This window comes from Microcebus murinus, chromosome 18 (assembly GCF_040939455.1).
Source record: "Microcebus murinus isolate Inina chromosome 18, M.murinus_Inina_mat1.0, whole genome shotgun sequence".
Taxonomy (NCBI): domain Eukaryota; kingdom Metazoa; phylum Chordata; class Mammalia; order Primates; family Cheirogaleidae; genus Microcebus; species Microcebus murinus.
In genome coordinates, this window is record NC_134121.1 from 23061959 (window position 1) to 23087716 (window position 25758).

General features: G+C 53.8%; 1 protein-coding gene across 3 annotated transcripts in view; it reads right to left on the bottom strand.

Annotated features, from left to right (window-relative positions):
* Positions 1-748: 748 nt before the first annotated feature.
* KSR1 (kinase suppressor of ras 1) overlaps positions 749-25758 on the bottom strand; it is a 154671-nt gene continuing 129661 nt past the window's right edge. Inside the window, exons 11-21 of one of the 3 annotated variants that reach the window (XM_012781601.3) lie at positions 25559-25600; positions 23147-23201; positions 22280-22328; positions 21013-21392; positions 18366-18462; positions 15070-15203; positions 13889-14020; positions 12854-12989; positions 8950-9083; positions 5635-5715; positions 749-3793 (exon numbers count right to left, since the gene is read on the bottom strand). In XM_012781601.3, coding sequence (XP_012637055.2) covers positions 3718-3793; positions 5635-5715; positions 8950-9083; positions 12854-12989; positions 13889-14020; positions 15070-15203; positions 18366-18462; positions 21013-21392; positions 22280-22328; positions 23147-23201; positions 25559-25600 — 1316 coding nt within the window. In that variant the 3' untranslated portion in view covers positions 749-3717. The remainder of the gene's footprint in view (positions 3794-5634; positions 5716-8949; positions 9084-12853; positions 12990-13888; positions 14021-15069; positions 15204-18365; positions 18463-21012; positions 21393-22279; positions 22329-23146; positions 23202-25558; positions 25601-25758) is intronic. The other 2 variants (XM_012781603.3, XM_012781604.3) reach the window with 2 other exon arrangements.

Consider the following 25758-nt stretch of genomic DNA (forward strand, 5'->3'; position numbering starts at 1 on the left):
CTTTGATACATCCATCCAGCAAGAGTCCAAGCTGTGGCCTGAGTCTTGGACTACCCACTCCCATCTCTGTGATCTTGGATGAACACCTTAAGCTCTCAGAACCTGTTTCTTCAGCTGAAACGTCAAGATTCCTACCTGATAGCACTGATATGAGAGGTAAGGTCTAGAAAACACCCCCTGGCTCCCAGCAGGGGGTCCCACAAATGTCCTCTTCCTCCACCTATTCTGCTTACCCCAACCTCCAAAGCAAGCACCACCTCTGTATATGTAACTGGTAACAAGAGGCTCCTAGAAATTAGATTTAGATGGACACTGTCCCACCTCAAAGGCACCTCCAGCCAAGGGAGGTACTGACTGGGTCTGGGTCTGCTCATGGGCTTTGTTACTGTTGGGTGCTGGGTAATCTTCCTCTGTGCACCATGGACTTCCGACACCGTTCCTTCTCGATTCCTCCATCTGTTCAGAAATACTGGCTTCTGACATCCAAGTATAACTTCCCTCTTCCTTTGGAAGGAGCTCCTTAACCCCTACAGGGGGTTCAAACACCCCCTGACCCGTCCATTCCTGTCCTCCTATGTCATCCATGCAAGTGGTCCCCAACACTCTCCTGCAACCCACCAAAGCAAACACAAGCCCCGGGACACCTTGGCATAACTTTATTCACAAACTCCAGACACCCGGCCCGGCTCAGCACAGAGGCCATTATTCTTGCTAGTGGCAAAAAAAAAAACAACCCCGATACAGCACATTTGTTAATACTAACCATTTTAATTTAAATTAATAGCATTTCTGGAAGACAAATGCAGTTGATAGAAAATATAAAAACTTTTACTGTACAAATTTTACATCACATTCAAAAAGAGCAAGTGTGTGCCCTGTGGCCACAGCAGACACTGGGTCCGCACACACTGATGAATCCCGGCTGACGTCACAGCACAGCACAGACTTCCCAGCTGGCTTCACGTTCGTCTCCGCCCTCTCCCCGCTCCAAACCAACACGAACAACAGAGGCTTACAGGGCTTGCCATTCCTCTCTGTGACAAGAAGAAATGCCAGGAGATGACAGAGGGCATTTTGATTTGGTGCCGTGGAGAGATCGACTTTGCTACACGCGCTCACAACGAACCCAGAGCTAGCTGTGGCTCACAACGTCGAGCTGGACACGAGCCCAGCGGGCTGCGGCTCTGGTGGTTAAAGGCAGCAGGGCTTCGGAGGGGAGGCTGGGCACCTGGGGCGCCGCGAAGGATCAAAGCTCGAGCTCCACGCTCAGACCCCAGTGGGGACTTCCACGGCCCCCGAGAGCTGTCGCCAAGCCCTCCCACCCTTCTCCGTCCCCTTCACAGTCGCCGTGAGGGCTGAATTCACAGTATCTGTCGTCCTTCGTGTGTTTCCAAGGCAGACGGACAGGGCACACAGAAGGGCACGCGCATCTTCCTAACTGCCATTCACAGTCACTTAAATAAAAAAGGGAGAAGGGGACCATCGTGGTGGGGTTCTTAAATGACAGGCAGTGCAGAGGCAGCAGGCTGACAGTCTGCCCAGGGCCTTGGAGAGGAGGGAAGAGGGTGTCCCTCAGGTCCTCAGCTCCACCCTTGCGGCCAAGTGGCTTCTGGGTTCCTGGCAGATCACAGGCCCCCATCGGATCGTCGGTTCCTTAAGGGTGAGGACGGTGCCTGCTCCTACCTCTAGGTCCCCAGCACTTGCACAGCACCAGGTACACCATAGGTGTTCCATGAGGGCTTCTAGAACTATGACACTCACAAGAGAAAGCAAAACCCAGACTTTCTGTGGGCTGCGGTGCCCACTGTGGCCTGGGGTCAGGGAGGAGCTGAGCCTGACTCATTTCAGCTGCTGCCCAACCCGGGGGCTCACCAGCACGTGCACTGGGCCTGCTCTCGCCTGGGCAAGGGCCAACGTCACAGTGGAAAGGTGACATACTGGAGACACACACACTGCGATCTCTGGGAAGGTGCAGCCATATGGTAGGCCAAAGGGATGATGGGGTGAAATGAACAGTCCCACCACACACAGAAAAGCCCCAAACAGAGCTGAACCCAAGTGGCTTGCAAGTCCTCCTTCCTCCCCACACCCTGAGCGGAAAGGGCCAGGATGCTAACGTCCCAGGGCACGCCTGCACTGCTGCGCCCCCCCCCCCCAGGAGGGGCTGCCCAAGGAGCACTCGGCTTGAAGAGAGGGAAGAGCAGAGTGGCCCGTGTCATCCGGTGTTTAGACCACACTCCAGGGCTAGGAAAGGCTCTGGAAGTCGGGGGCTCTGCTAGGTGGGCCTAACTGAGAGGGACGGGGGAGCCACAGGCCTCCCCGGCTCCCAATCTGAGCTCAGAGCAGGGCCGCAGGTCCTGGGCCTGAATCCAATCACATCTCCACCCTTCACCCCCCTCCCCTTCTGTCTTGGAGCCCAGTGTAACCTAACCTCCACTTAAGGGCTTCTTTGCCATTTGGAACTTTTCTCTGTGGGTGACAGTTTCTAACGAAGACAGGTGTGGCGCTCTCAGGTCAAAGACTTTCCCAAATGCAGCCCCTCCTCTGGCTCAAAGGGACTCACGCAGACGCCTGGCGGTGCTGGGGAAAGCTCTGCGGATGGGGCTTGCTGGGTGGGTCCAAACGAAAGGCGTGGACGCAGGCCACCTGCCCCCGTCTGAGCTCAAAGCACGCACAGAGGAGTCAGGAACGGGCTAAGGGGTTTCAATAGGACTGGAGAAGTGGAAGTGGAAGAGGTGGGTAGTTCCGGAACCTTCTGGCATGACTGATGATGGGTTTCTAAAGTGCCAGGGTCACCCTGCAGCCAGGAAGGGGGTTAGGTACCTGCTGCTGCCCACTCCCCTGCCCTCCCTCATCTTCCTAGTTCCCACCCACCGAGCTCTCATGGTCCCCATAGCTGCTGGGCTGGCCCTCAGCCCTACGGTCAAATGTCAGTCAGGGACCAGGATGTGTCCAAAAGCCGGGGACCTCAGGTCCATCCCATCAGTGCCTGCCTTTAAAAAAGAGACATCTGTACAGGCACGTGGATGTTTCCTCGCCTTGCGGCAGAAGCCCTGGCTGGGAACCGCTGGATGAGCCCAGATGTCATTTGAATTCCGTCTCTACTTTTCCAGCAGGAACAGCCTGGAGTACAGGGCTTGAGGTCCAAGCTCTCTGGGAGCTCCGGAGCCCTGTAATTCAGGTTGGTTCCCTGCCAGGGTTTCCTCTGCAAGATGAGGGAGGGACAGTGTCCCTGTGATAGGACGAGGAGAGGACCCTACAGAGGGAGATTCCCCACTGGTGGGGAAAGCAGGGGCCGGCCCAGACCTCATGGGCCCCTTGCCCCACCCGAGAGCAGCCACAGTCACGATGCTTTTCTTCCTTCTGCCCAGCGTGGGCCCGTCACTGCCTGTCGGGTCCTCCAGAGGGGACGGCCACTCCCGCCGTCCTGGCCATCGGTGCCAGTGCACCTACACACAGGCTGTTCTCATTATTACTACTGTAAAACATCAAGTTCACCAAGCAGAAACACACATGTAAACATCCGCTGTCGGCCGGGACGGGTTTGGTGGTTGGCGGTGTCGTTTCAAGACGCAGCAGGTGCAGCTCCGTCCCCGTGCTCCCGTTTGCAGAGTGCCGGGCGGGCGGAGTGTGTTTTTTGTCGTGGTGGTCGTTTGGGTGTTTTGGAAACACATTTGAAAAAGAAATAAACAGGCAGCAGAAAAACTGCACGGCGGGCTACATCTTTGGATTACTGGACTCCAGGACGCCCAAGCCAAACCTTTCAAACCGGGGCACGACTTTGCTGTTAATGCTGCAAAGAGGAACAAAAACAAGGGTCACAGCTCTGCTGGTCCTGATCAGAATTAGGGTCACACTAGTCACGTACGAAATGGGCTAGTTCCAGAAGCTCAGCAGAGGCCCCCGCCCGCATACCGGCAAGTGAGACCAATTGTTTGGCAACAGCCTCGGCAGAGCTGGCCCTGGCCGGCGACGGCAGCTCGTCTGACTCCCGAGCTCCCAGCACTCGGCGTGGGCTTATCCGAATCGTTTTCTCGTTTGCAGCCCGGGAACTGGGCGAGCATTAAAACCTGACTCCCAGGGCCAGGAGTGACGGCCCACGCTCCTTTTAGAAATCGACTCAAGTGCTGGGGTGCACCGGGGCCACCCGGGAAGCGGGGTGAAATGCAGATTCCCAGAGCTTGAGTGCAGAGATCTGGCCCCGGCAGGTGACGCCGGGGAGGGTGGGCGGGACTCTGCGTTTAGCAAACAGTGTGGTGGCTCTGTCGCGGGTGGCCCACCGGCCACACTCCTGATGAACGCCGGCCTGCGGAGCACTGGGCACGTGTAAAGGGAGTCACTTTGCCAGGGCGGGGCGTGGGGGCAGCAGCTTTGTTTTCATCAGCGAACTTGTCTGGAGACAGGCATCCCGCTGCTCTAGGACAGCGTTCCGGAGCCTGCCGCCGCCGACACAACCCTCCCAAGCTGGTGTCATCACGGCAACTGAACTTTCCGTGCCTCCTGCCCCCATCTCCGGAGGGGACTGAGAGGGACCGGGAAGAGGGTCTGTGACCGGGGTGCTGGCCTCTGGGCAGCTCTGAAACCACTCCACTCCGTGCTGGGCAAGACCCCCGCGGGTTAGACGCCAAGCAGAACCCCTCCCCGCGAGCCTGGTGTGCCAGGCGGGCGGGACGGCTCTCACGGAGGTGTTAGCAGCGAGACAGGGCCACCCGAACGGAAACAAGACCAGCCCTCGGATGGAGCACGAGACGGAAATACAAGTCACGTCCAGGAAGGTGGTTAGAAGCTGCTCGGACCGCCTTGGAGGGAGCTCAGTTAGTAGGATCCTCCGAGAACAGCCACTCGGCCACACGCAGGTCACGCAGAGAGGGGGGAGGGCCGTTTGTGAAAACAGACAAAGCAAAGGAAGTCTCGGGCGAGCAGACTGGAGCAGCAGAGCTCGCGTCCCCCGGGTTAGTGCCCGTATCTCAGTTTGCGTTTTAGCAGAAGTCACGGTGCCGAGCTGCCGGTTAGGAGGGAGGAAGGCCCCGCTGGGCACAAAGCGGCAGGGCCTACAACCTACAGGGGGAGAGAAGGGAGAGCAGCGTCAGAGCCGGAGCCCAGCCGTGCACCTGGGGGAGCTGGAGGCCTGGCCAGAGCGGCTGGGCAGGGACCTGCTGTCCCTGCAGAGAGACGGGACATTCCCCACCTCCATTCCCCAGGCGGGGCGGCACGGTGAGCTTGGAAGAGAGCCCGGGCACAAAGGCGCTTCTCCAAGAGCCCGCAGGCCCCATCACAGGATGCTCATAGAGAGGCCGGCTCCCAGGCCCACGGCGCTCAGCCCGCAACTATCAGAATTTACTTCTGGGAGCATTTTTGCTCATTGGAGTCCCTTCTTTTGGGTTCTGGCCAGCGGCCACCCTGGGGACTGAAATCAACGATCTGAGTTCTCGCCCTGCCTTCTCTCGCCCATGGAGGGAGACACGAGCCTGTGTGGCCCTTGCTGGTGGCCGTGTGAGCTGCAAGAACGCCACTTGGTTTCAGGGAATAAATCACACGAAGATGGGAAGTTGGGATGCAGGCACACGGGAAGCAGGGTGCGCAAGGGGACAACCGCAAACAGGGCGAGAGTGAGGGGAGTGACAGGAGACACACTATTCCTCCAGAACCGGACAGGAGTTCTTAAAGTCGGGGTGGCCGTAGCGTCCTTTCCCGTAGTAGCGGCTCCTCCAGCGGCTGGAAGTGCCCCGCGACCATGGCGCCAGGTGTGGGAAAAGAGCAGTCCAGCCCCCGCAGGTGGTCGTGCCGGCCCCCGCAGACAGGCGAAGGAGTCAGCGTGGTGGGAAAGGGGGAGATGACAGGACAGGACAGCGCATCCGCCACCCCCCCGGAAATAAAAAAAAAAAGAGTAACAAGACAATGGGAAAGAAAAGAGAAAGTAAACATTGTGACCAGGAAGCTTGGACACAGACTGGTTCAGGTAGGCTGGCGTGCTTTCCCTTCCCCCATTTGTGACTCAGTTTCCCAGCCATGACATGAGAAGGTGGGGCTGGTCTGGTTTTAGGGGTATATGGAATCATCCCCTGAATGCAGAGCCCACCCTGTGCAGCCTTCCCTTTCATGGATGAGAAACTCAGGGCCCAGGTCGTTAATGGAGTTGCCCGAGGTCTGACAGGACCAGCCCAGAGCTCAGCCCTGCCGCCTCACGTCACGTTCCTTGAACTGCTCTCTGTGGGGACAGTTCCGGTTCAAAACCTGGCTTCAGGTCACGTTCCTTGAACTGCTCTCTGTGGGGACAGTTCCGGTTCAAAACCTGGCTCTGAGGCCGAGCGCGGTGGCTCACACCTGTAATCCTAGCACTCTGGGAGGCCGAGGCGGGTGGATTGCTCGAGGTCAGGAGTTCGAAACCAGCCTGAGCAAGACTCCGTCTCTACTATAAATAGAAAGAAATTAATTGGCCAACTAATATATATATAGAAAAAATTAGCCAGGCATGGTGGCACATGCCTGTAGTCCCAGCTACTCGGGAGGCTGAGGCAGGAATGTCGCTTGAGCCCAGGAGTTTGAGGTTGCTGTGAGCTAGGCTGATGCCACGGCACTCACTCTAGCCTGGGCAACAAAGTGAGACTCTGTCTCAAAAAAAATAAAAAACCTGGCTCTGATGACCTCCTTCTGCAGGCCCTTTCTCAAGCCCCTCGTGTGGGGGACAGGCCATTCTGTGCTTTCCCATGGCACTCAGCTTGTTGTCATCATTTGCTTATGCATTCACATACCCATTAAATATTTACTGACCAGCTGTTACGTCCCTGGGACTGTGCTAGGAGTTGGGAATATAAAGGTGACAAGACGGAGGTGTCACTATAGTGCGTCTGTCTGTCTTTATTCCCAACTAGACTGTGACTTCCTTGCTGGTGGACACCTGGTCTTGGCCATGTGTGTCTCCCAGGTGTGTAGCAGGTACGCAGCAAATGGCTGAGCAAAACTCACACCCCTAAATATGGGGTAACTTGCACTCTGACCCGTCCTAAGAGCAAAATACTGAATCCAGTATTGCATTAGAGGATACGGTGTTCCCTAACCCCGAACTGGTGTTCCTCTCAACCGTCCCTGCAACTGGCCCAAATCTGCAGGGCGTGAGGTGTTTCCTCAGCGATTTCCCCGACTCGCATCCTCTGTTTGAGGGCCTCACTCGGGGCCTCTCCCCGGGGCTGGCAAGGTGTGTGCAAACCAAATCTGGCCACGAGCTGAGAAAGGTTTTGACCATTTTAAAAAATATTTGGGGCCGGGCGTGGTGGCTCACGCTTGTAATCCTAGCACTCTGGGAGGCCGAGGCGGGCGGACTGCTCAAGGTCAGGAGTTCAAAACCAGCCTGAGCGAGACCCTGTCTCTACTATAAAAATAGAAAGAAATTAATTGGCCAACTAATATATATATATAAAATTAGCCGGGCATGATGGCGCGTGCCTGTAGTCCCAGCTACTCGGGAGGCTGAGGCAGGAGGATTGCTTGAGCCCAGGAGTTTGAGGTTGCTGTGAGCTAGGCTGACGCCACGGCACTCACTCTAGCCTGGGCAACAAGCGAGACTCTGTCTCAAAAAAAAAAAAAAAAAAAAATATTTGGAAAAAAAAAAAAAAAAAAGACACATAATAGACTGTATCACCTGCAAGCCTAAGCTATTTCCTACCTGGCCCTTTCTAGGACAAGGAACGCTGCTGCCATCACACACCTGGGCACCAGGTGCGACCGCTGGGTACGCAGCTCCTCAGGGTCAGGACACGTGTGCAGGCACTGGGGCCTCCGGGGCAACCAGGGCAGGGGGTGGCAGACAGGCTCTGGCCCCTATTTCCATCAAGAATGGTGCCACTTCAACTGTTTTATACACTGGGGCTCTGAGGGTGACTTCACTTTCACAAAGTGTCCTTCACCTTAAAACAGTTTAAAACTGTTCATCTCGTCCAGGAGCCCAGCCTGTGGGTCAAGTGTGGCCCGTCCCCTGTTTCTGTACAATCCGAAGACTAAGAATAGTTTGTACCTTTCTAAATGGTTGGGGAGGAAAAAAATCAAAAGAAGAGTATTTTATGACATGGAAAAGTTCCTCGAAACTCTGATTTCCAGAATCAAGGGCTACTGGAATGCAGCCAGCTCCCTGGCGCAAGCTTCGCCTGTGGCTGCTCCCGTGCTAGGATCGCAGGTGTGAAGGCCTCGAACTGCCCACCTGGTCTGCAGAAACTATGCACCACCTGGCCACCCTGCATCTTGCCCTACCTCGGCTTTCTAAAGCTGCAGAGAGCGAGGCCCAGCACGAGGAAGAACTTCCCTGGGTTCTCACGAAGCATTCAAGGCAGGTAGAGGTCTCTTTTGAGTGTTCTGGCAGAGGCAGCCAGAGGAACAAAGGAGAAAAGGGAAGAGACAGAATGCAGGAGAAATGACAGAGGCCTTAGCTGCCCAGAGCAGCAGCACCAAGGGGTGCAAAGGGCTGTGCGATTAAACAGAGGAGGGAGCCTCTAGCATCAAAGCACCATGTAAACCCACGCAATGTGTGGTCCCCTAACAGGTGGCTGGCCTTTTGCGCTAAAGAGCTCTGTGTTTGAGTCACTGCCACTGTAAGCAATATGGACTCTGCTTATGTTGGTGACACTCAGTACCACGTCACTCTGACTCCCAACTGGCCCATCTTGCCCCTTCCTAGGCAGAGCCTCCTAGTCCTGGCCTGGCGTCAGTGCTGGTCTCATAACAGCGACGTGCAGTTTTTCACAGATGTGAACTGGAGGTGCCTGCCTGTCAAAGCGAGTCTCCAAAATAAACTTGGTAAATGGAAATTCTTGGTGTCACTTGGGCAAAGGGATGAGTCACCTCTAGCTAATCAGCTTGGTGCATTCCCCAAAATCTTGGGCAGACAGAGCAGAAGGTGCCTCCATGACCCCAGGTAAGGCCTGGCGGGCAGGTTCTGGCACACTGAAGGGAACTTACTCAGCCGACTTCCAGAAGTGCCCGGGGTGGGAGAGCCGTCGGTTCAGCTTGGGCAGCTTCTCCAGCATGTCCATCAGCAGGCTGAAGCTGGGTCTCTCCTGCAGGTCAAAAGCCCAGCAGGCAGACAGGATCTCCTGCAAACAGACCTGCCATTAGCGGTGTGTAGGATGGCTGGGAGGAAAAGAAAACAAAAGGCGGCACAGCAGAGTGCTCCACAACGGGCCCCTGCAATGCTCTCGAGCACCCCCTGGCGGGCGGCCCTCTGAACACCCTGCCAACCTGCAGAGCCGAGAAACAACTGTTTCAGAAGAGCTCTCATGCTTCTAGTTCAAGACGAAGTACATGAGTTTGCCTCCATTCCTTCCTTCTTAGATGAGCCCCTACCCCAAATAAGAGTAACCATGTTGGCAGACTGGTGGTGGGACAGAGGTCAGAAATGGGGTTGTTGGTTTTTAGATGACGCAAAATGGACGGCACAATGTCCACAAGTTAATGCAAAAAGCAAGATGCTCAGAAGACATGCGGGGCCTGCTGCAGAGGTGGGAGCCTCAGTGTCACCAGAATGGAGGCCCGGAGTGACAAGGACAACTAAATACAGGGGAAGCAGCTGAGAATCGGCAGAAACAGCTGTCCCAACAGCCAGCCCCACCCCCACCCCCAAGGAAAGCCCTTTGCACTGTGGCATTTTGCCACCTGCTCTCAGGATCTGCGCGTGTACACTTTGCACCCCTCGGCCTTCCGATTCAGGGGACCCGCCTGTGAGGAGATGGGCCGGAACGGAACGATGGAACATGCGGCAGAAGGCACACACCACCTAGACTCAGCAACTTGGGCTTTTTTTTTTCTTAAATACAATGCGACCCCATGGGGTTGCCTGCCGTATTAGGAAAACCAGAGACCAAAGACATACGGATCAAAATATCGTCTTTGGAGGATACAGTGTGTGTGTGTGTGTGTGTGTGTGTGTGTGTGTGTGTGTGTGTGTGTGTGTGTGTGTGTGTGTGTGTGTGTGTGTGTGTGTGTGTGTGAGAGAGAGAGAGAGAGAGAGAGAGAGAGAGAGAGAGAAGCTATTCTATCCATAAAACAAGACCAGAGTACAATAAAGAAGAAACCAACAAATAAGGAAGTACTTGAAATTGAAAATATAATTTCTGAACCAACATTAGAAGTACCAGAAGATAAAACTGAGGAAATTCCTCAGATTGTGAACCCAATTTTAGACAGGGATGGAAAATATGAAAGGAGGTAAAATACACGGAGGCTCACTAAGAACTAGATTCTGTTGAGCATGAATTTCCACAAAAGAAAACAAACCACTTGGCAGAAAATTATCGTAGACATAATAAAAGAAAATTTCCCAGAAATTTCCAAATCAAACAGGAGTCTTCAGCTGAAAAGGCCCAATAAAGGGACTTCACTAAAAGCAAACAAGCAGAAAACCCTAAACTCACACATATAAAATTTCACTACAGCAAAGATAAAGAGAAAATCCTAGATGCTTCCAGAAGAAATAAGAGTCTACAAAAGGTTGTGAATCAGACCAAAACTGAATTTTTCAACAATGCACTGGACACTTAGCAGATAGCAGAGCAAAATCTTTGTGTTCTGAGGGAAAATTATCACAAACTTAAAATTCTACTCCGGCTATGTGGACAAAATAAGATTTTTTTAGGCACGCAAAGATTATCTCCCATTCATCCATTGGGAGAGAGTTTCTTTAGGTTTCTCTGTCATGTTGCTGGAGTGCAAATAAAGAGAAGGGCAGACATGAGACACAAGGACAGTGCAACTGCCCCAGGAAGGAACGAACAGAAAACAGAAGGTAACAGCCGTGCAGGCAGACCTAAAAGCCCACAGATTCGAATGATGAGAAATCAGAAAAGGGCTCTTAAAAGAATGGCACAAGTTCCATTCCATAAACAGAACGAAGAAGGCGCTAAAAGACCTCAGGGGCCGGGCACGGTGGCTCACGCCAGTAATCCTAGCACTCTGGGAGGCCGAGGGGGGCGGATTGCTCAAGGTCAGGAGTTCAAAACCAGCCTGAGTGAGAGCGAGACCCCGTCTCTACTATAAATAGAAAGAAATTAATTGGCCAACTAATACATATAGAAAAAATTAGCCGGGCATGGTGGCACAAGCCTGTAGACCCAGCTACTCAGGAGGCTGAAGCAGCAGGATTGTTTGAGCCCAGGAGTTTGAGGTTGCTGTGAGCTAGGCGGACGCCACGGCACTCACTCTAGCCTGGGCAACAAAGCAAGACTCTGTCTCAAAAAAATAAAAAATAAAAAAAAATAAAAGACCTCAGGAATATGATAAAGGTGCTTGTTTCCTCTCTCAACAAGGAAAAAAAAAGACAGTTAAAAACTACAGGGAAAAACTAACACTGCACAATTTTGAAAGCCACAGTCCAAATGTGAAGCCATCAAAATTGTGGGCCTTAGGCCGGGCGCTGTGGCTCACGCCTGTAATCCTAGCTCTTGGGAGGCCGAGGCGGGCAGATTGCTCAAGGTCAGGAGTTCAAAACCAGCCTGAGAAAGAGCGAGACCCAGTCTCTACTATAAATAGAAAGAAATTAATTGGCCAACTGATATATATATAAGAAATTAGCCGAGCATGGTGGCGCATGCCTGTAGTCCCAGCTACTCGGGAGGCTGAGGCAGAAGGATCACTGGAGCCCAGGAGTTTGAGGTTGCTGTGAGCTAGGCTGACACCACGGCACTCACTCTAGCCTGGACAACAAATCGAGACTCTGTCTCAAAAAAAAAAAAAAAAAAAAAAAAAAAATTGCGGGCCTTTGAGTAACAAAGTGGAAGAGACGGACCCACAAAGAAGAAAATGTCACCCCAGGCACCTGCCTGACCAGCGGGCAACGCACTTATGGTCTAAGGTAACAGCGCACACACTGCCTGCTGTCTTCCCGCTTAGCCTCAGTCTGCAGACCCAGCGTGCAAGATTTACCCAGGCAAACGTGGCATCAACCTTAGCGACACATGAGTGAGGGGAAAGCTGACCTAAGCTCGCGGCGGAAGGGACAGAGTGACGGAGAGTGAAGAGCTCATGAAGCAAGACGCCGGTGACTTTGGAGGCGGAGAGGGTAGAGAGACTGAATTCATCACTGTGCCTGTCCGGGGTTCACAGACAGCGACGCTGCCAGTGACTTTAACAAGCAGCTCACGGTCCACTGAGATCTTAACCTGCACAGGTGCGAGGTGGTCCCTCTGAGCACGTCCCGTGATGCTGGCCAGACACCTACTGGAGTTACCTAGTAACATAAAGCTGTTCTGCCTGAATCCTACGTGACTCGTGCACACGTGGTTATCACTGATCGCACTGAAAACGTCAAGCCCTGGGGTTTCTTCACATTCCACTGCGCCAGGACAAGGAAACTCACAAATGCACAGAAGCCATCCAGAAACGAGAAGCCAGCCACTATAACTAAGATTCAGCATCTTGAAAACGAGTCTGCCGTGGAAACTTCGATCTGTTCCTGAACAGTCAATAAAAACATTATGGAGAAAGATCTGATACCACAGCATAACCCTACTATTTGTGTTTTGAGCAGCGATTATTTTTTATTATCTTCTTTCACGTAAATAATGTACAGGGGTTTATTCTCTTTTCATCTCGTAAATCAGTGAAAACCATTATCTTTTTTTAAACAAAAGACTGGAAGGAAATGAGAGAAGTGACCAGTGGGGTGAGATGGATGGTTTTATTTTCTCCGCTATGGGTCCCCGTCTTCAGTCGTGTGCACTGTGCTAATTGCTAATTATGACACCTCCAGGCAGCAGAGCCCCCTCTGGTCCCGCTTGCCAGGGGGGTCAGTGAAGGGCAGCGGTGTCATGAGCCCAGCCCCACCCTCGGCCCTGCTTCCCTCTCTCTCCCAGAGCAGGTGGTGACTCACGCTGACTTCCTTCCCCAGGCTGACGGACGCCAGGACGCGCTTCATTCCTTCCCCGCTGCCGATCTGCCAGATCAAGGCCTCTGCAGCTTGGTTCTTAAAGGGCCAGTCTCTTGCTTGTAGCTCATACCAGATAGTCCTGCGGAGACCCATCCACAGCGTGAGCTCCTGATGGCTCAGCCAGCTCATGCCCCAGGGCTCTGGGACCAGAGAACCTGCTACCCAAAGCCAGGAGCCAAGCCAGAGGACCAGGGTCCTACTCCGGCCTGGCTCCTCACCTGCCAGGCTTCAGGGATGCCATGATGGCATCTGGAGGCTTCTCCCTGTCCTGCAGAATCTGGGCCCTGCTGCCGTGGTGGTAGAGGTCCTGCCGCTTTCTAGCCGGGGGATCCGGGTACAACTGCCTGACCTCAGTGGGGCCGACACCTCCAGAGTAACAGAAATGCCAAGCCCAGCGCCTGGCACACATCGGAGCTCAGGAAGTGATACAGCTAAAGGCAAGGGAGGAAGAGACAGCGCCCAGGCCACTGTGGGAAGGAAACCCAGAGAGAGCACAGGGTGGCCGGGTGCGGAGCCTCCCCGGGTTGTTAGGACGGGACTATCCCCGTCAGTCCTGCAGTGTCCCATGTGGGGGCCACTCGCCACAGGGGGCTACTGAGCAACTGAGGTGGGGACAGGTAAACTGAGGTGTGCTGGAGGTGAGAAACGCACACTAGATTTTGAAGACTTAGTAAGAAAAAAGAACATAAAATATCTCATTAATTTTGTATGTTCATTACATGCTCAAATAATATTTTAGATATATTGAATTAACTAAAATATACTATTGAAACTAATTTCACCTGTTTCTCTTTTATATGGCTACTAGGAAATTGTGAATTCTGTATCTGACTCACAGTTTATTCCTACTGGTCGGCACCCAGCTCTCTGGGGGGCACCAGAGCCTGGCGGGCAGGACACCCGGTTCCCTGCCCCGATGGCCACCAGGGCCCTCTCTTTTGGCCACACTTGGCCTCGGAGCACGAGGGGCCTGCTCACCCAAAAGCGTAGACGTCGGCGGCTTTGGAGAACGGCAGCTGATCCTCGTCCTTCCCGGGGGTCATCTCGCGCACGATCTCCGGGGCCAGGTAGCACAGCCAGTCGTGTGACAGCTTCAGCTGGTTCTCCCTCCTGGAGGCCAAGAAGCCAGGACAAGGACACGGGCCTTTCAGCAGGCAGCAAAGAGGCCTGCCTGGCACACGCGTGCCCCGGGGCCAGCAGCGCACGCACAGCTCAGAGAAAGCACCCGGACCCAGCATGTTGATCCTGTACTTGCAAAGGCACCGGTGTTCTCGGAGAATGTTACAAAAGAATCATAACCAGGTTTTTCTAGGAAAGCAGGCCAGGACGGCACTGACAGGGAGCTGCACTTGAAAGTGTGGAATCTCTATGCTAGGAGGGGGTACATCGCCAACCAGAAATCCACACCCACCTGCAGCCTGCAAACCTGCCTGGAGCGGGCTCTGCAGCCTGGGGGCCAGTCTCCCTTCCACGGTCCCCCCCGATGCTTGGGGAGGAGCCTTTCTCCCCATACCAACCCCTTCAAGATTTGGGGAAATAAAACTTGATCCTCCGCCGGGCGCGGTGGCTCATGCCTGTAATCCTAGCACTCTGGGAGGCCGAGGCGGGCGGATTGCTCGAGGTCAGGAGTTCAAAACCAGCCTGAGCAAGAGCGAGACCCCGTCTCTACTATAAATAGAATGAAATTAATTGGCCAACTAATATATATAGAAGAAATTAGCCGGGCATGGTGGTGCATGCCTGTAGTCCCAGCTACTTGGGAGGCTGAGGTAGGAGGATTGCTTGAGCCCAGGAGTTTGAGGTTGCTGTGAGCTAGGCTGACGCCATGGCACTCACTCTAGCCTGGGCAGCAAATCGAGACTCTGTCTCAAAAAAAAAAATAAAAAAAAAACCCAAAAACAAAACTTGACTCTCTTTCTCATCACGGGGACGTGAATCCTGGTTGCTTGCCCAAGTCCGGGAATAGCCAGGGCAAATGTGAGTGTGGGGACCCAGCCTCCACGGGGATTAGCCTGAGAATCTAAGTGTGACCCAAACCTGATTCCAGACCAGAACCACAAGGGCAGGACCAAAGCAACCCCAGCCACTCACAGCCAGACCCCAAGCCCACCCATCGCCACCCAGCTCCCCCACCCCACCAGACACCCACGCCGACTCACCGTCCTTCTCGGACCACGCCCGAGATCCCAAACAGCCCGAAGTCTGTGATGACCACTTTGCCATTGTCATAGAAGACGTTCTTAGATTTGAGATCTTTGTGCACAATGCCCTTGGCGTGAAGGTAGCCCATGCCCTGGAAAAGAGTGAGCCTGACGTCAGCAGGGAGTTCAGGTGACTGAGCTTCCACCCCCGGCCGAGCTACCTAAAACCCCTCATTTGATCTTCATAATTCTATGCAGTATATTGTTCCCATCTGACAGATGAAGAAACCAAGGCTCAGAGAGGGAAAGTCACTTGCCCCAAGCCACAGAGCAGTTAAGTAGCAGAGCTGAGATCTGACCTGAGGCCCATCCACCTAGAACTTGGATAAGGTGTGCAGTGTGGACAGGGTGAGGGAGGGGTGGAAGGCTCTGGGGTGGGGGAGGGGATGATATAAAGAGCAGTGATACCACCTGAGTTAAGTCACTAAGAGCCTGAGTGAGCTGGGGTTTCTATCAGGATTTGCACAGCTGGTCTCTGCCCTCAGGCAGGGCAAGGGCTCTCCTGAGGGACAGAGAGGCATTTCCAGAAGAGTCCCTAAGTTTGGGCAGTCCCAGTATCTGCACTGTGACAGAAGGAGCCCTGGACTAAGACAGAAATCTGGGGTTTGCGCTCCATCTCAGCTCAAATTCGAATCCAGTGTGGCCTTGGACACATCACTCAATGTCTGAGCCTCAGTTTCCTCACTTGTCAAGTGAAAGGGCAACAGTGGGTGATTCCTAACCGACACTCTATTTGGACCAAACACCAACAGGCCAGGTGCATGGAACGAGGGTGACCAGACACAGGCATGGTCTCATCCAAGGTCAAAGCTGTCTTCAAACACCAAGCCACGGCCTCCCCTGTGCCCTGATAACCTTGGGACTGGGAGTGAGATGCCACCGCTGGAATGGCTGTGCCTGCCAGCTCAGGAGAAGCAAATGTAAATCCACCCCCCAATCCCCACACTCAGGGTGCTTTGTGTGTTACAGAGACACCTCCCGGCTATGAAGGCATCTTGGGGCAAGGGGTGGAAAAGTGACATGTAGGGAAAACCAGCTACATTTAGGAAATAGATTGCACTGTGAGGCGGAACCAGACAGAACTCAGCCCCAGCCAGAGAGCATCAGAGAAGAACTTAAAAAGAAGCAGATTCTCCTCTGAAAGAAAAGGGAGGGTGCAGGGTCGTCCGAGAGCTGCTATCCTGCATGGGACAGGGGCAGGGAGCGCCAAGAAAAGGTAACTTGCTCCTTCCTCAAACTCCAGCCTGAATACAAGATGATCCTTTTAAACTATCTGCCTGTTCTCCAAACCAACCAAGGCACATGCCTTCCCCAGTAGCCAAACAGAGCCAAAGACTCCAGGAGGCCAAGCCACTGTACCTCTCTGAGTCTTATTTGTAAGGTTAAATGGAAAGGCCCATTTAAAGAGACAAGAGGTAAAGTGCTGACTCTGGAACACAAATTCTCCTCCCCTCCCAGAAGTTCACAGTGTTTCCGCAGCAGCCCCAGAGCTGCTGATCCTCTAACCAAAGGGCAGGCCTCCCCTGTTCATTTTGAGTCTGAAAGCACTGGAGGCAAGGACACGAAGGGAGTGGCTCAGAAGTTCCCAGCAGAAAGGGGGAGAGGGATGGTTTTTCATCAGGACAAAACCCAAAAAGGCCAGCAGAGAGGCAGCCTCCAGCTCTGCGGCTGCAAAACCTTTTAGTAACTTTTGTCCTCTGCCCTGGTATCTTCCAGAAGCCTCCTGCTTCCTAACTCAGCCGGTCAGCAGCCAGCCAGAGTCCCCGAGCGCTGACAGTAAGGAGAGGGAAGAGCTCGAGGGAGGGCGGCAGGGTGGGCAAGACGGGGGCAGAGCTGGAGGGTTTTGGGGGAAAGGAAGTTGTGTAACATTCTGCAGGGCCCGCCGATCGCTCTGAAATCACACAGACTACAAGTGAAGGCGAAAGTGTGACATTTTGGTTTTGGTCTTCAATAGTTTAATTCTTAATTCATCAATTTAGCCACACGGAAATGTCATGCAGAAATCTTGGTTTATCTAAAAACATCACTGTGATTTTTTTTTTTTTTTTTTTTTTTGAGACAGAGTCTCGCTTGTTGCCCAGGCTAGAGTGAGTGCCGTGGCATCAGCCTAGCTCACAGCAACCTCAAACTCTTGGGCTCAAGCAATCCTCCTGCCTCAGCCTCCCGAGTAGCTGGGACTACAGACATGCGCCACCATGCCTGGCTAATTTTCTATATATATTAGTTGGCCAATTAATTTCTTTGTATTTATAGTAGAGACGGGGTCTCGCTCTTGCTCAGGCTGGTTTCGAACTCCTGACCTTGAGCAATCCGCCCGCCTCAGCCTCCCAGAGTGCTAGGATTACAGGCGTGAGCCACCGCGCCCGGCTATCACTGTGATTTTTATTTTTTCCTTTCTAAAGACACACACACACAATGGACAGAATGAGCGAGGGAGGGAGGGAGAAGACAGGCGGGAGAAAAGAAAGAAGATAAAAAGGGGAGAAGCTTGGTGGCAGCTGATAAGTAGAAGCTTCTCAACTCAATAAAAAAAGAAAAAGGAACCCCTATCCACCAGCATTCTAGTTTTCATTTGAGCCTGTTTGTTGCTAAAAATAAAGCATCAAATACACTTTTCTTTCACTTTTATTTAATCACTTTAAAACATGATAAAAGAAAGGAAAAAAGTTGCCCAGTTGAGCCCAACACTTAGATCTGGCTTTGGTTTTCAAAAGTTTAATTCCTTAGTTTAGCCACATGGAAAAAAACTTTCAGGCAAAACACGTGGGTCCTTGTGTGGCCTGGAAGGAAAGTTGCGCCCCTCTGCTCCTCCCATCCTCGGTCCTAGCAGGGCCTCGCCGAGTGCCCGGCCCTGTGCCAAACTCTCTCCGTGCATTACTGCGTTTATCCTCGTGCCAATCCAACAAGGGAGGCTATATCGGCACCCCCATTTTACAGGGGAGGAATCTGAAGCTCAGATAGGCTCAACAACCTGCCTGAGGTCACAGAGCTGGTGCGCCAGGATTCAAACCGTCTTTAAAGCCTGCTGAGTTCCCCAACCAATTCCGTTCCATCAAGGCTAAAGGAGTGGACAGCTCCCAGCTCCAAGTGGAGGAGACAGGGACAGAGATAAGGGGGGGAAGGGTCCCACCATCGAGGAGCCTGAGCTAGAGGGAGGGACAAAGTGACCCCTGACATGGCCACAGAGCAGGGGAACGACTGAGGGCTCCGGCACCAGCAGAAACCCACCCTCCCGCAGCCGAACGCTGCTTTACCTTGATGATCTCCTGAGCGATCTGTCGCGTCTTGTTGATGTCCAGAGACGTCTTGGGGTCCCTTACAAACGAGTGCAACGTCCGCCCCTTGCAGAAGCTGTCGAGGGTGGTGGGGTCAGAGGTCTGGGGCCAGTGCAGCCGCCCCGACCCCTCGTGGGTGAACTGCGCCCATGGAGAGAACTGTGACTGCCCACCCCCAAGGACTCTCTGCGCCCCCTTCGACTGCGAGCCAAAGAATCCTTTCTTGACCAAGCCTGACGCTCACTCCCGCTGGGGCGTCGCCTGCCCCGTGCACAAACACCCACAGTGACATGCATGCACACACACACCCTGTTCCCTGAGCCCAGGGCCTGCCCTGCCCTGCAACAGCAGACTCAGCTCGTCGGAGCTGCCAACAATGCGGAGCAGCCGTCCTCGACGGGTTCAAGGCACGATCGCCACCACTGGAATCCCGACGGGGAAGACCTTGGCCTTTCAGGGCTGAAACCCAGACACTATCAAGGCCCTGGAGCCCACTGTCAAGACTCTCGTTGTTGCTATTGTGAGTATTTTCATCACGGGGCTTCTACTATGATACAGGGGTGTGCGAGGAGGGCGGGGGCAGATGGCAGGGGTGTCAGAGTATTACCGGGACAGGCACTTGCGTTCTGGGGTCCCTGCCTGCATCGTCTCCTAAAAGGCAGCGAGGAAGGACTCAGATGTGTGGCTCATTCCCCTGCTGCAGGGACAGGCTGCCTTACACCGTCTTAGGAAGCGACTATTTTTAAGGAAAAGATTCTTGGAGCCTCAGAGATTTAGAGAACCAGGCGAGGGGTATGGAATACTGGTGATGACTTATCTGGGTTCCATTTTTCCTCAGCATATTCTAAAAACACATTAAGTTCTTTAAAAATTTGTGAATATTTTGCTGTTTACTTATGTGTATCGTCTTTACCAGACTCAAATCTCCCGTGGAACTGGGTGGGTGAGTCAGAGAGAGATGGGAAGGTGGACGGACGGGCAGGTGACACTGGGGGCGGCTAAGCTGTATGACCGCAAGGGTTCCTAAGACGTCGCGGTGCTGTGCTTTAGGCTGGAATCGTGTCCCCTTCATGTGGTGACCTTGGTGATGTCACACTGCTCACGAGTTCTGGTGGGTGGTTACTTATGTCTCGGATACATAAGGAAAATGGAAATTCATTTTTACTTGGGTGATACAGTTTGAGTAGAAAAAAGTTTTGTGGTTTTTTTTGTTTTTATTTTTAAAGCACAGAGTTCAGCTATAGGAACATCATCAGAATATTAATGTGAGTTCTTTTGGCCGATGGGATTAATGTGATTTTTAGTTTCTTCTCGAAACTTCTATGTATATTCCAACATTTCTCTACTGACTTTATATTGTTTTTCCTGATTTTAAAAGCAAACAATAGGCCGGGCGCGGTGGCTCACGCCTGTAATCCTAGTACTCTGGGAGGCCAAGATGGGCGGATCGTTTGAGCTCAGGAGTTCAAGACTAGCCTGAATAAGAGCGAGACCCCGTCTCTACTAAAAATAGAAAGAAATTAACTGGCCAACTCAAAATATATAGAAAAAAATCAGCCGGGCACAGTGGCGCATGCCTGTAGTCCCAGCTACTCGGGAGGCTGAGGCAGGAGGATCGCTTGAGCCCAGGAGGTTGAGGTTGCTGTGAGCTAGGCTGACGCCACAGCACTCTAGCCTGGGCAACAGAGTGAGACTCTGTCCAGAAAATAAATAAATAAAATAAAAGCAAACAATAATTTCTTAAACGCCCTGGGCAAACATGTTTTAGTTCCACACCCCCTGGTGCTCTGGGGAAATGGACACTCCCGTATATGTGGATGGAGAAAGAGTAAACTGGTGAATGCTTTCTGGAGTAGAAACGGGCACTAGAAATCCAAATGTTCCATATGTAGGCTCTGGCCTAGCCTGCAAATATACTCGCTGAAGCTCATCAAGACAAACAAACGAGGATGCTCATTGTGACAGTGTCCAGCACAAGAGGGCTGCTTAAATAAATTACAAGATGACCGGCGAGAGAACCACAGGCCCACGTGTGTGACTCTTCCCAGTTCTGCTCTACTCTCAGTGACATCGTGTTGTTATCTTGAAACTGACCATGAAATTGACAGATGGCTACAAATTAGGGCCTCAGTCCTTATTGCCCCAAAGCGGGCTGTTAAACATTACCAGCACACCACCGGGTTCACCTGGGATGGGAACACCCGCAGGTGCTGAGAAGAATAGAGCGGGCTTCAGAGCTACAATTAAGTGGAGAAAGCAACGTATAAACCAGCGTAATCTCTCCTGTGTGCTTTTACCAAGGAATATATACGTAGTTTAAAAACACATGAGCACATGCAGACTTCTTCCTATCAGTGGAGGGAATGTCAAGGAACCGTTTACAGTCCCCAGCTTTGGGGAGAAGCGCCCAGCCGGCGGGGAGGGAGGGGACTGAATTTTGCTTTGTACCTTTTATGGGACATTTGAATTTCCTCTACCTGTAGAAAGGTATCATCTTTATGTTTCAATGTCGGTGGGGTTCCGTGAGTGGGAAGTTCCACCCATTCTCGGTTCTCTCTGTGTGAACGCTTCCGCTCTCCAGGCGCGCACCCAGAGGAGGGGGCTCGCAGGGGAGGGGCCGGGTTACCTGGTGATGATGGCCAGGTGGGGCGGGTTCATGCAGGCGCCCATGAAGAGCACCACGTTCTCGTGCCGCGTCTGCCGGTAGTTCATCACCTCCTTCTTGAACAGCTTCAGGTGGTCCTGGTTGTGGCCGTCCATCTCCAGCAGGCGGATGGCCACCTCGCCGTGCCAGCGGCCGCGGTGCACCCGGCCCCAGCGGCCCTGCCCGATGGGCTCGCCCAGCTCCACCTGCTCAAAGGGGATGTCCCACTCCTGCAGGTACACGCTGGTCTGGCTGGCCTTGCGGGAGATGGGGCCGCGCCAGGGCCGGCGGGAGCTGGGCAGGTCGTCCACCTCGTCCTCGTCGTCTTCTGCCTCGGACTTGCCGGCCTCCGGCTCCTCCGCCTGCAAGGAAGGCAGGAGAGAGGAAAGAACGGGGAAGGGCAGCAGACCTGGGCTCAGCCGACCTCTCTTCCCTTCTGCGGAGCCCCCCATGTGATACGGCGTTCAGAGCACACACGGAGGTAAGGCAGGAAAGACGCATGGAGCCGGAGACCTGGGTTCTAGCTGCAGTTCTGCCCAGCTTGCTGGGGACGGTGGGCGGATCATTTATTAGCACGACTAGACGACATGTCCTCAGCCGCAACATGTGGCAGTCGGCCCAGGGCATCCCTGAGGTCCCTCATCCTGCTAACACTCCGAGATCTGCCTATGAGCAACATCTGATTACTCAGGAAAGAGCATTTAACATCCCTGGCAAGGAAGAGATTAACTACATTCATCTTTCTGGTATTTTTTTTTTTTTTTGGTTTAAACACAGAGTTTCCGACTCTCCCCTGGGCAGGAGTGAATCAGTCTGTGAATATTCTCTAAGCCACCCTGCACTGCAGGGACATCCAGGCTCCGTCAACACTTTTGTTCAAAGATCAAGACAGCGGTTCTTGACCCCGGCTACAATCAGAATCACCTGGGGAGTCCTGACAACACACAGACGCCCGACCCCATCCCGGACTGACCGGACGGACAGTCTCCCAGGCCAGGGCCCAGGCATCCGGGCTGGCAGTGAGGACCACGGGAAGTAGGGACTTTAGATAGCCTCAGAAACAGAAGGAAACGGAAGCACGTTTTTGCCCCAGCCTCATCGTTCTTCCCTGCTGCAGCGGGCACCTGGGACAGCCCTGGCCGGGGCCCGGCACCCACTCACGGCCCAGAGCCCTACGTGCTCGGAGATGGGGGGGGGGGTGCACAGAGCAGGGGCTGTCCATGGACTCACGTGTCGGACCCTCACTCACCTCCACTTCGTGAACCTCCAACACGTCTGCTTTTGGCTGGTCGTCGAGCCTAAGAGTAAATAAAACAGGGTTTGTCAAGAAGACCCCGTGGGCGGGCTACTCTGCTCCCACTGGGCAGGGGACTCGAGTGAGGGCTCAAACAAAAGGCCTCCAGGCTGGATCCTTACTCTGACCCACACGTGGCTGGGAAAGGCAACATGGATGCTGAGGAAACAGGCAGAAGGTGAGGACCAGGCCCACCCTCACCCTGGCTCAGCCTTCTCCAAGATGATTAGGGAGGTGGGAATCAGAGGTGGGCAGGAGCCACCGAGGCCCCTTTCAGATTTGACACTGCAGTACCAGGGTTCAGGGCACCTGCACAGGACTTGGAACCCAACAGCCTTGCATTTGAGAACTGGCTCTATCACTTCCTAGCTGTGTGACCTTATGTAATTTCTTAACCTCTCTGGCCCAGCTGTCCACTAAGGCTGACACCCACTTTAATACCCACCTCAGCAGGCTGTCCGCGGACTAAGTGAGGGGATGTGCGTGAGTCAAGTGCTCGGCACAGCCTGGCACGGAGAAAGGACTCTACAAACAGGAGTTATTTCTAGTAGGTTTCTCCAACTCTGGTGTGCTTGGTCCAGCCCTCCCCGGTCACAAGACTCCTCCGGCTTCACACATGGCCCACGCGATGCTGGCCACACTGACAGGCTAATAAAACCCTCCGGCCGGTTCGCGGGCCCAGAGGGTGAGTCAGCCCGAGATCCCTGGCTGGCTGGTCCAGGCACACGGCAACGCCCAGCGCAGGAAGGTGGGGGGTTGAAGGTGGGGCGGTGGTCAGGAGTGTGGGTCCGCTAGGAGAGGGGCCAGCACAGGGACACCTACCGGGTGCTGTCGGCGGCATCGGGGAGCGGGGCCGCCTGCGCGGAGGCCGAGATGTCTGCGGGCGACAGAAAGCAAACACGAAGCCTGAGACCACCCTTCCAGTCCCCACGAAGACACCGTGCCTGAAAAGACACCTGAAACCCGGCACCCCCTCCGTGAGCAGCTGCCACGTGTGCGCCAGACGCTTCCTGAAGGACCGGCTGCGCTCCTCCAGGTCGCTCACCTGCATGCAGCCTTCACAGCGCTTGCTCAGGCCCAGGAAGGGGCTCCGGGTGGGGGAGGAGGGCGGGACCTCTCATTCCCGAGGCCAAGCTGCCCACACGGGCAAGTGGCACGAGCAAACGGGCTATCATTCACTGGACAGGCGGCCAGAGCGCCTTCTCGGTGGCAGGGTCCTTCTGTTTGGAGGCGGGGGCTGGGCAGCCCCCCTTGCACCTAATGAGACTCCTTCCTTAGGCCAGTGGAGGCCAAGGGCAGGACTGGCAGGTGGCTGTCAGCGACACCTGGTGCAGCTGCTGGGCGTTTCCAGAGCAGAACACCCCGCCCCCCAACCCAGCTTCCGAATATGGTCTCTGTGTTGGGGGGGTGTCACTGGGGGAGCAGCTCTCAGGGGAGAGGAAGACATGCCCCGTCCACATCAGGGGGCCCAAGAATGGGCAGCCGGGCTGACCCCTGAGCCAGGGACTTCCCCAGGTTTAGCACTGAAAGTCCCCTGTCCAGGGACACCAGAACAGAGGGCACCCCAGTGTGGAACCCAAGTGCTACAGAGAGACTGGGGGCCTCAGGGTGGGCGTGGGGCCCTCACTCCCCGCCTTGTCTGCACAGAGAGACTGGAAGTGGCAGTGGCCCTCCCTCCTGCCTTTGTGGACACAGACTCTCCCCGCTCAGCCATCGGGCCGCCAGGCTACTCCTGAAGGTCACCTGAACCAGAGGCGTCAACCTCTCTGGGACCTCGTAGATGTGGAGAACCTGACAGAGGCTCATCCTTTTCATCAGGGAACTGTGCACATGGGCCAACACCCTGCACCATTTCTTGGGGACCTGGGGCATCAGAAGCCTCTGCTAAGGCCTCCCCCGACACCGCTACACTGTGTTGACAGACTGCCAGTGGCGGCCTGGAGCTTTTGCTCATCCATGCTGCTCCGTGTTCCAGATAAACACATGCCTGGGGCGAGGGGGGGACTGGAGGGAGTTGGGGGTCTGGGGAGAAACCGCACCCCAGGTAGAAGGCGAAATGTCTCCAAAGCCTCACACGTTTGCTTAAAGGTTAAGAGTGTATTGTGCATTTCCCCCTAAAATGTGTCTGTGTTTGTTTTAATAGAAATAGATTTCCTTTCCTTCCCCTCAACATATCTTCAGGGCAAAATGGGCCCTTCGGGAAGAAGAGCCATGTTTTCCCAATGCTTTGGGGTGCTCCGCTGAATGCGTCCTAGAGCGAGTAACCAGGGAGGCACTTGGAGGGGAACTGCAGCAAACCGGGCGTGAAAGCACAGAGGCAGCTCGGCTATTCCCAGGAAGCCCCCGTGGGGCCACAAGTGCTCCCAGTCAATCACCTAATGCAGCTGGGCTGGGGGAACAGAAAATCCTGGAATAACCAAAATACTGTAACTTCAAGACAGTCCTGTTTAATCCAAGAAAAAAACCAAGCAGCTACAGTCTTTGTTTAAACACCACCATGCTTGATACCTTCACCTAGAGGAAAAAAGCACTGATCTTATAAACTCCTTAGGGGAAGAAATATGGTCAAAGGCAAAGGTTGGCACATAGTAGGTGTGCAAAACAATTTTTCTGAAAGGGTATCAATGGACTGGACTATATTATTAAATTGAAAAGTTTTTTCCTTTAAATTTTCTTCAATCAGACAACTGACTTGTTTGGAAAAAAAAAAAAAATTTTCTTCAATAGGAGGCACTTCCAGTGATGGCCAGCAGATGGCACTGTGTTGTAAAGCATTGGACAAATTTGAAGCCTGCAGACCTTCCCAAATTGGTTTCCACTTCTGTAAGATAAGGTAGTAGTTTACTGTCATTGTGTATGTAGGGTAGGATATGGTGACAGCTGCTCATAAGGCACCAGCAAAAATTCTCCTCCTCCATTCTGCAAAACCAGGTTCTAGTCCTGCTTCTGCCACCTCCTGGCTGTGTGACCTTGAAAAAATTGCCTGCAGTCTCTGTGCAAAAGGCAGGACAGGATGGATTCCAGGATCTCTCCTAGCAAGGACTGCTCATGGAAGGAGCCCACCTCCAGGACACTTGCCCTGTCCCCTTCTGATCCTCAATGGGCAGTCAGCTCTCAAAACAGGTGGAGGGAGACTCAAATACCTCCAGAAGCGCCCAGGGAGAGGGCACCCAGGTGGGCTGGACAGAAGGGCTGCAGCAAGAGGTAGTTAGTGGAACCATGCAAAGGACTCACCTGGAAAGATAAACTGCTGTCTATGATGAATGAAGGAGGCAGCTTTAAACAGAAGAGGAAGTGAGTCACACACACAGAACGGCAAACTCAGCAAGGGAGGAGGGAACGCAGGCATCAGCTCGGGAGATACGGGCTTGTTATTGGGCTGGGACAGCCCTGCCCCAGGTGGGCCTGGCAGGGGCAGGCTGAGCCATGCAGGA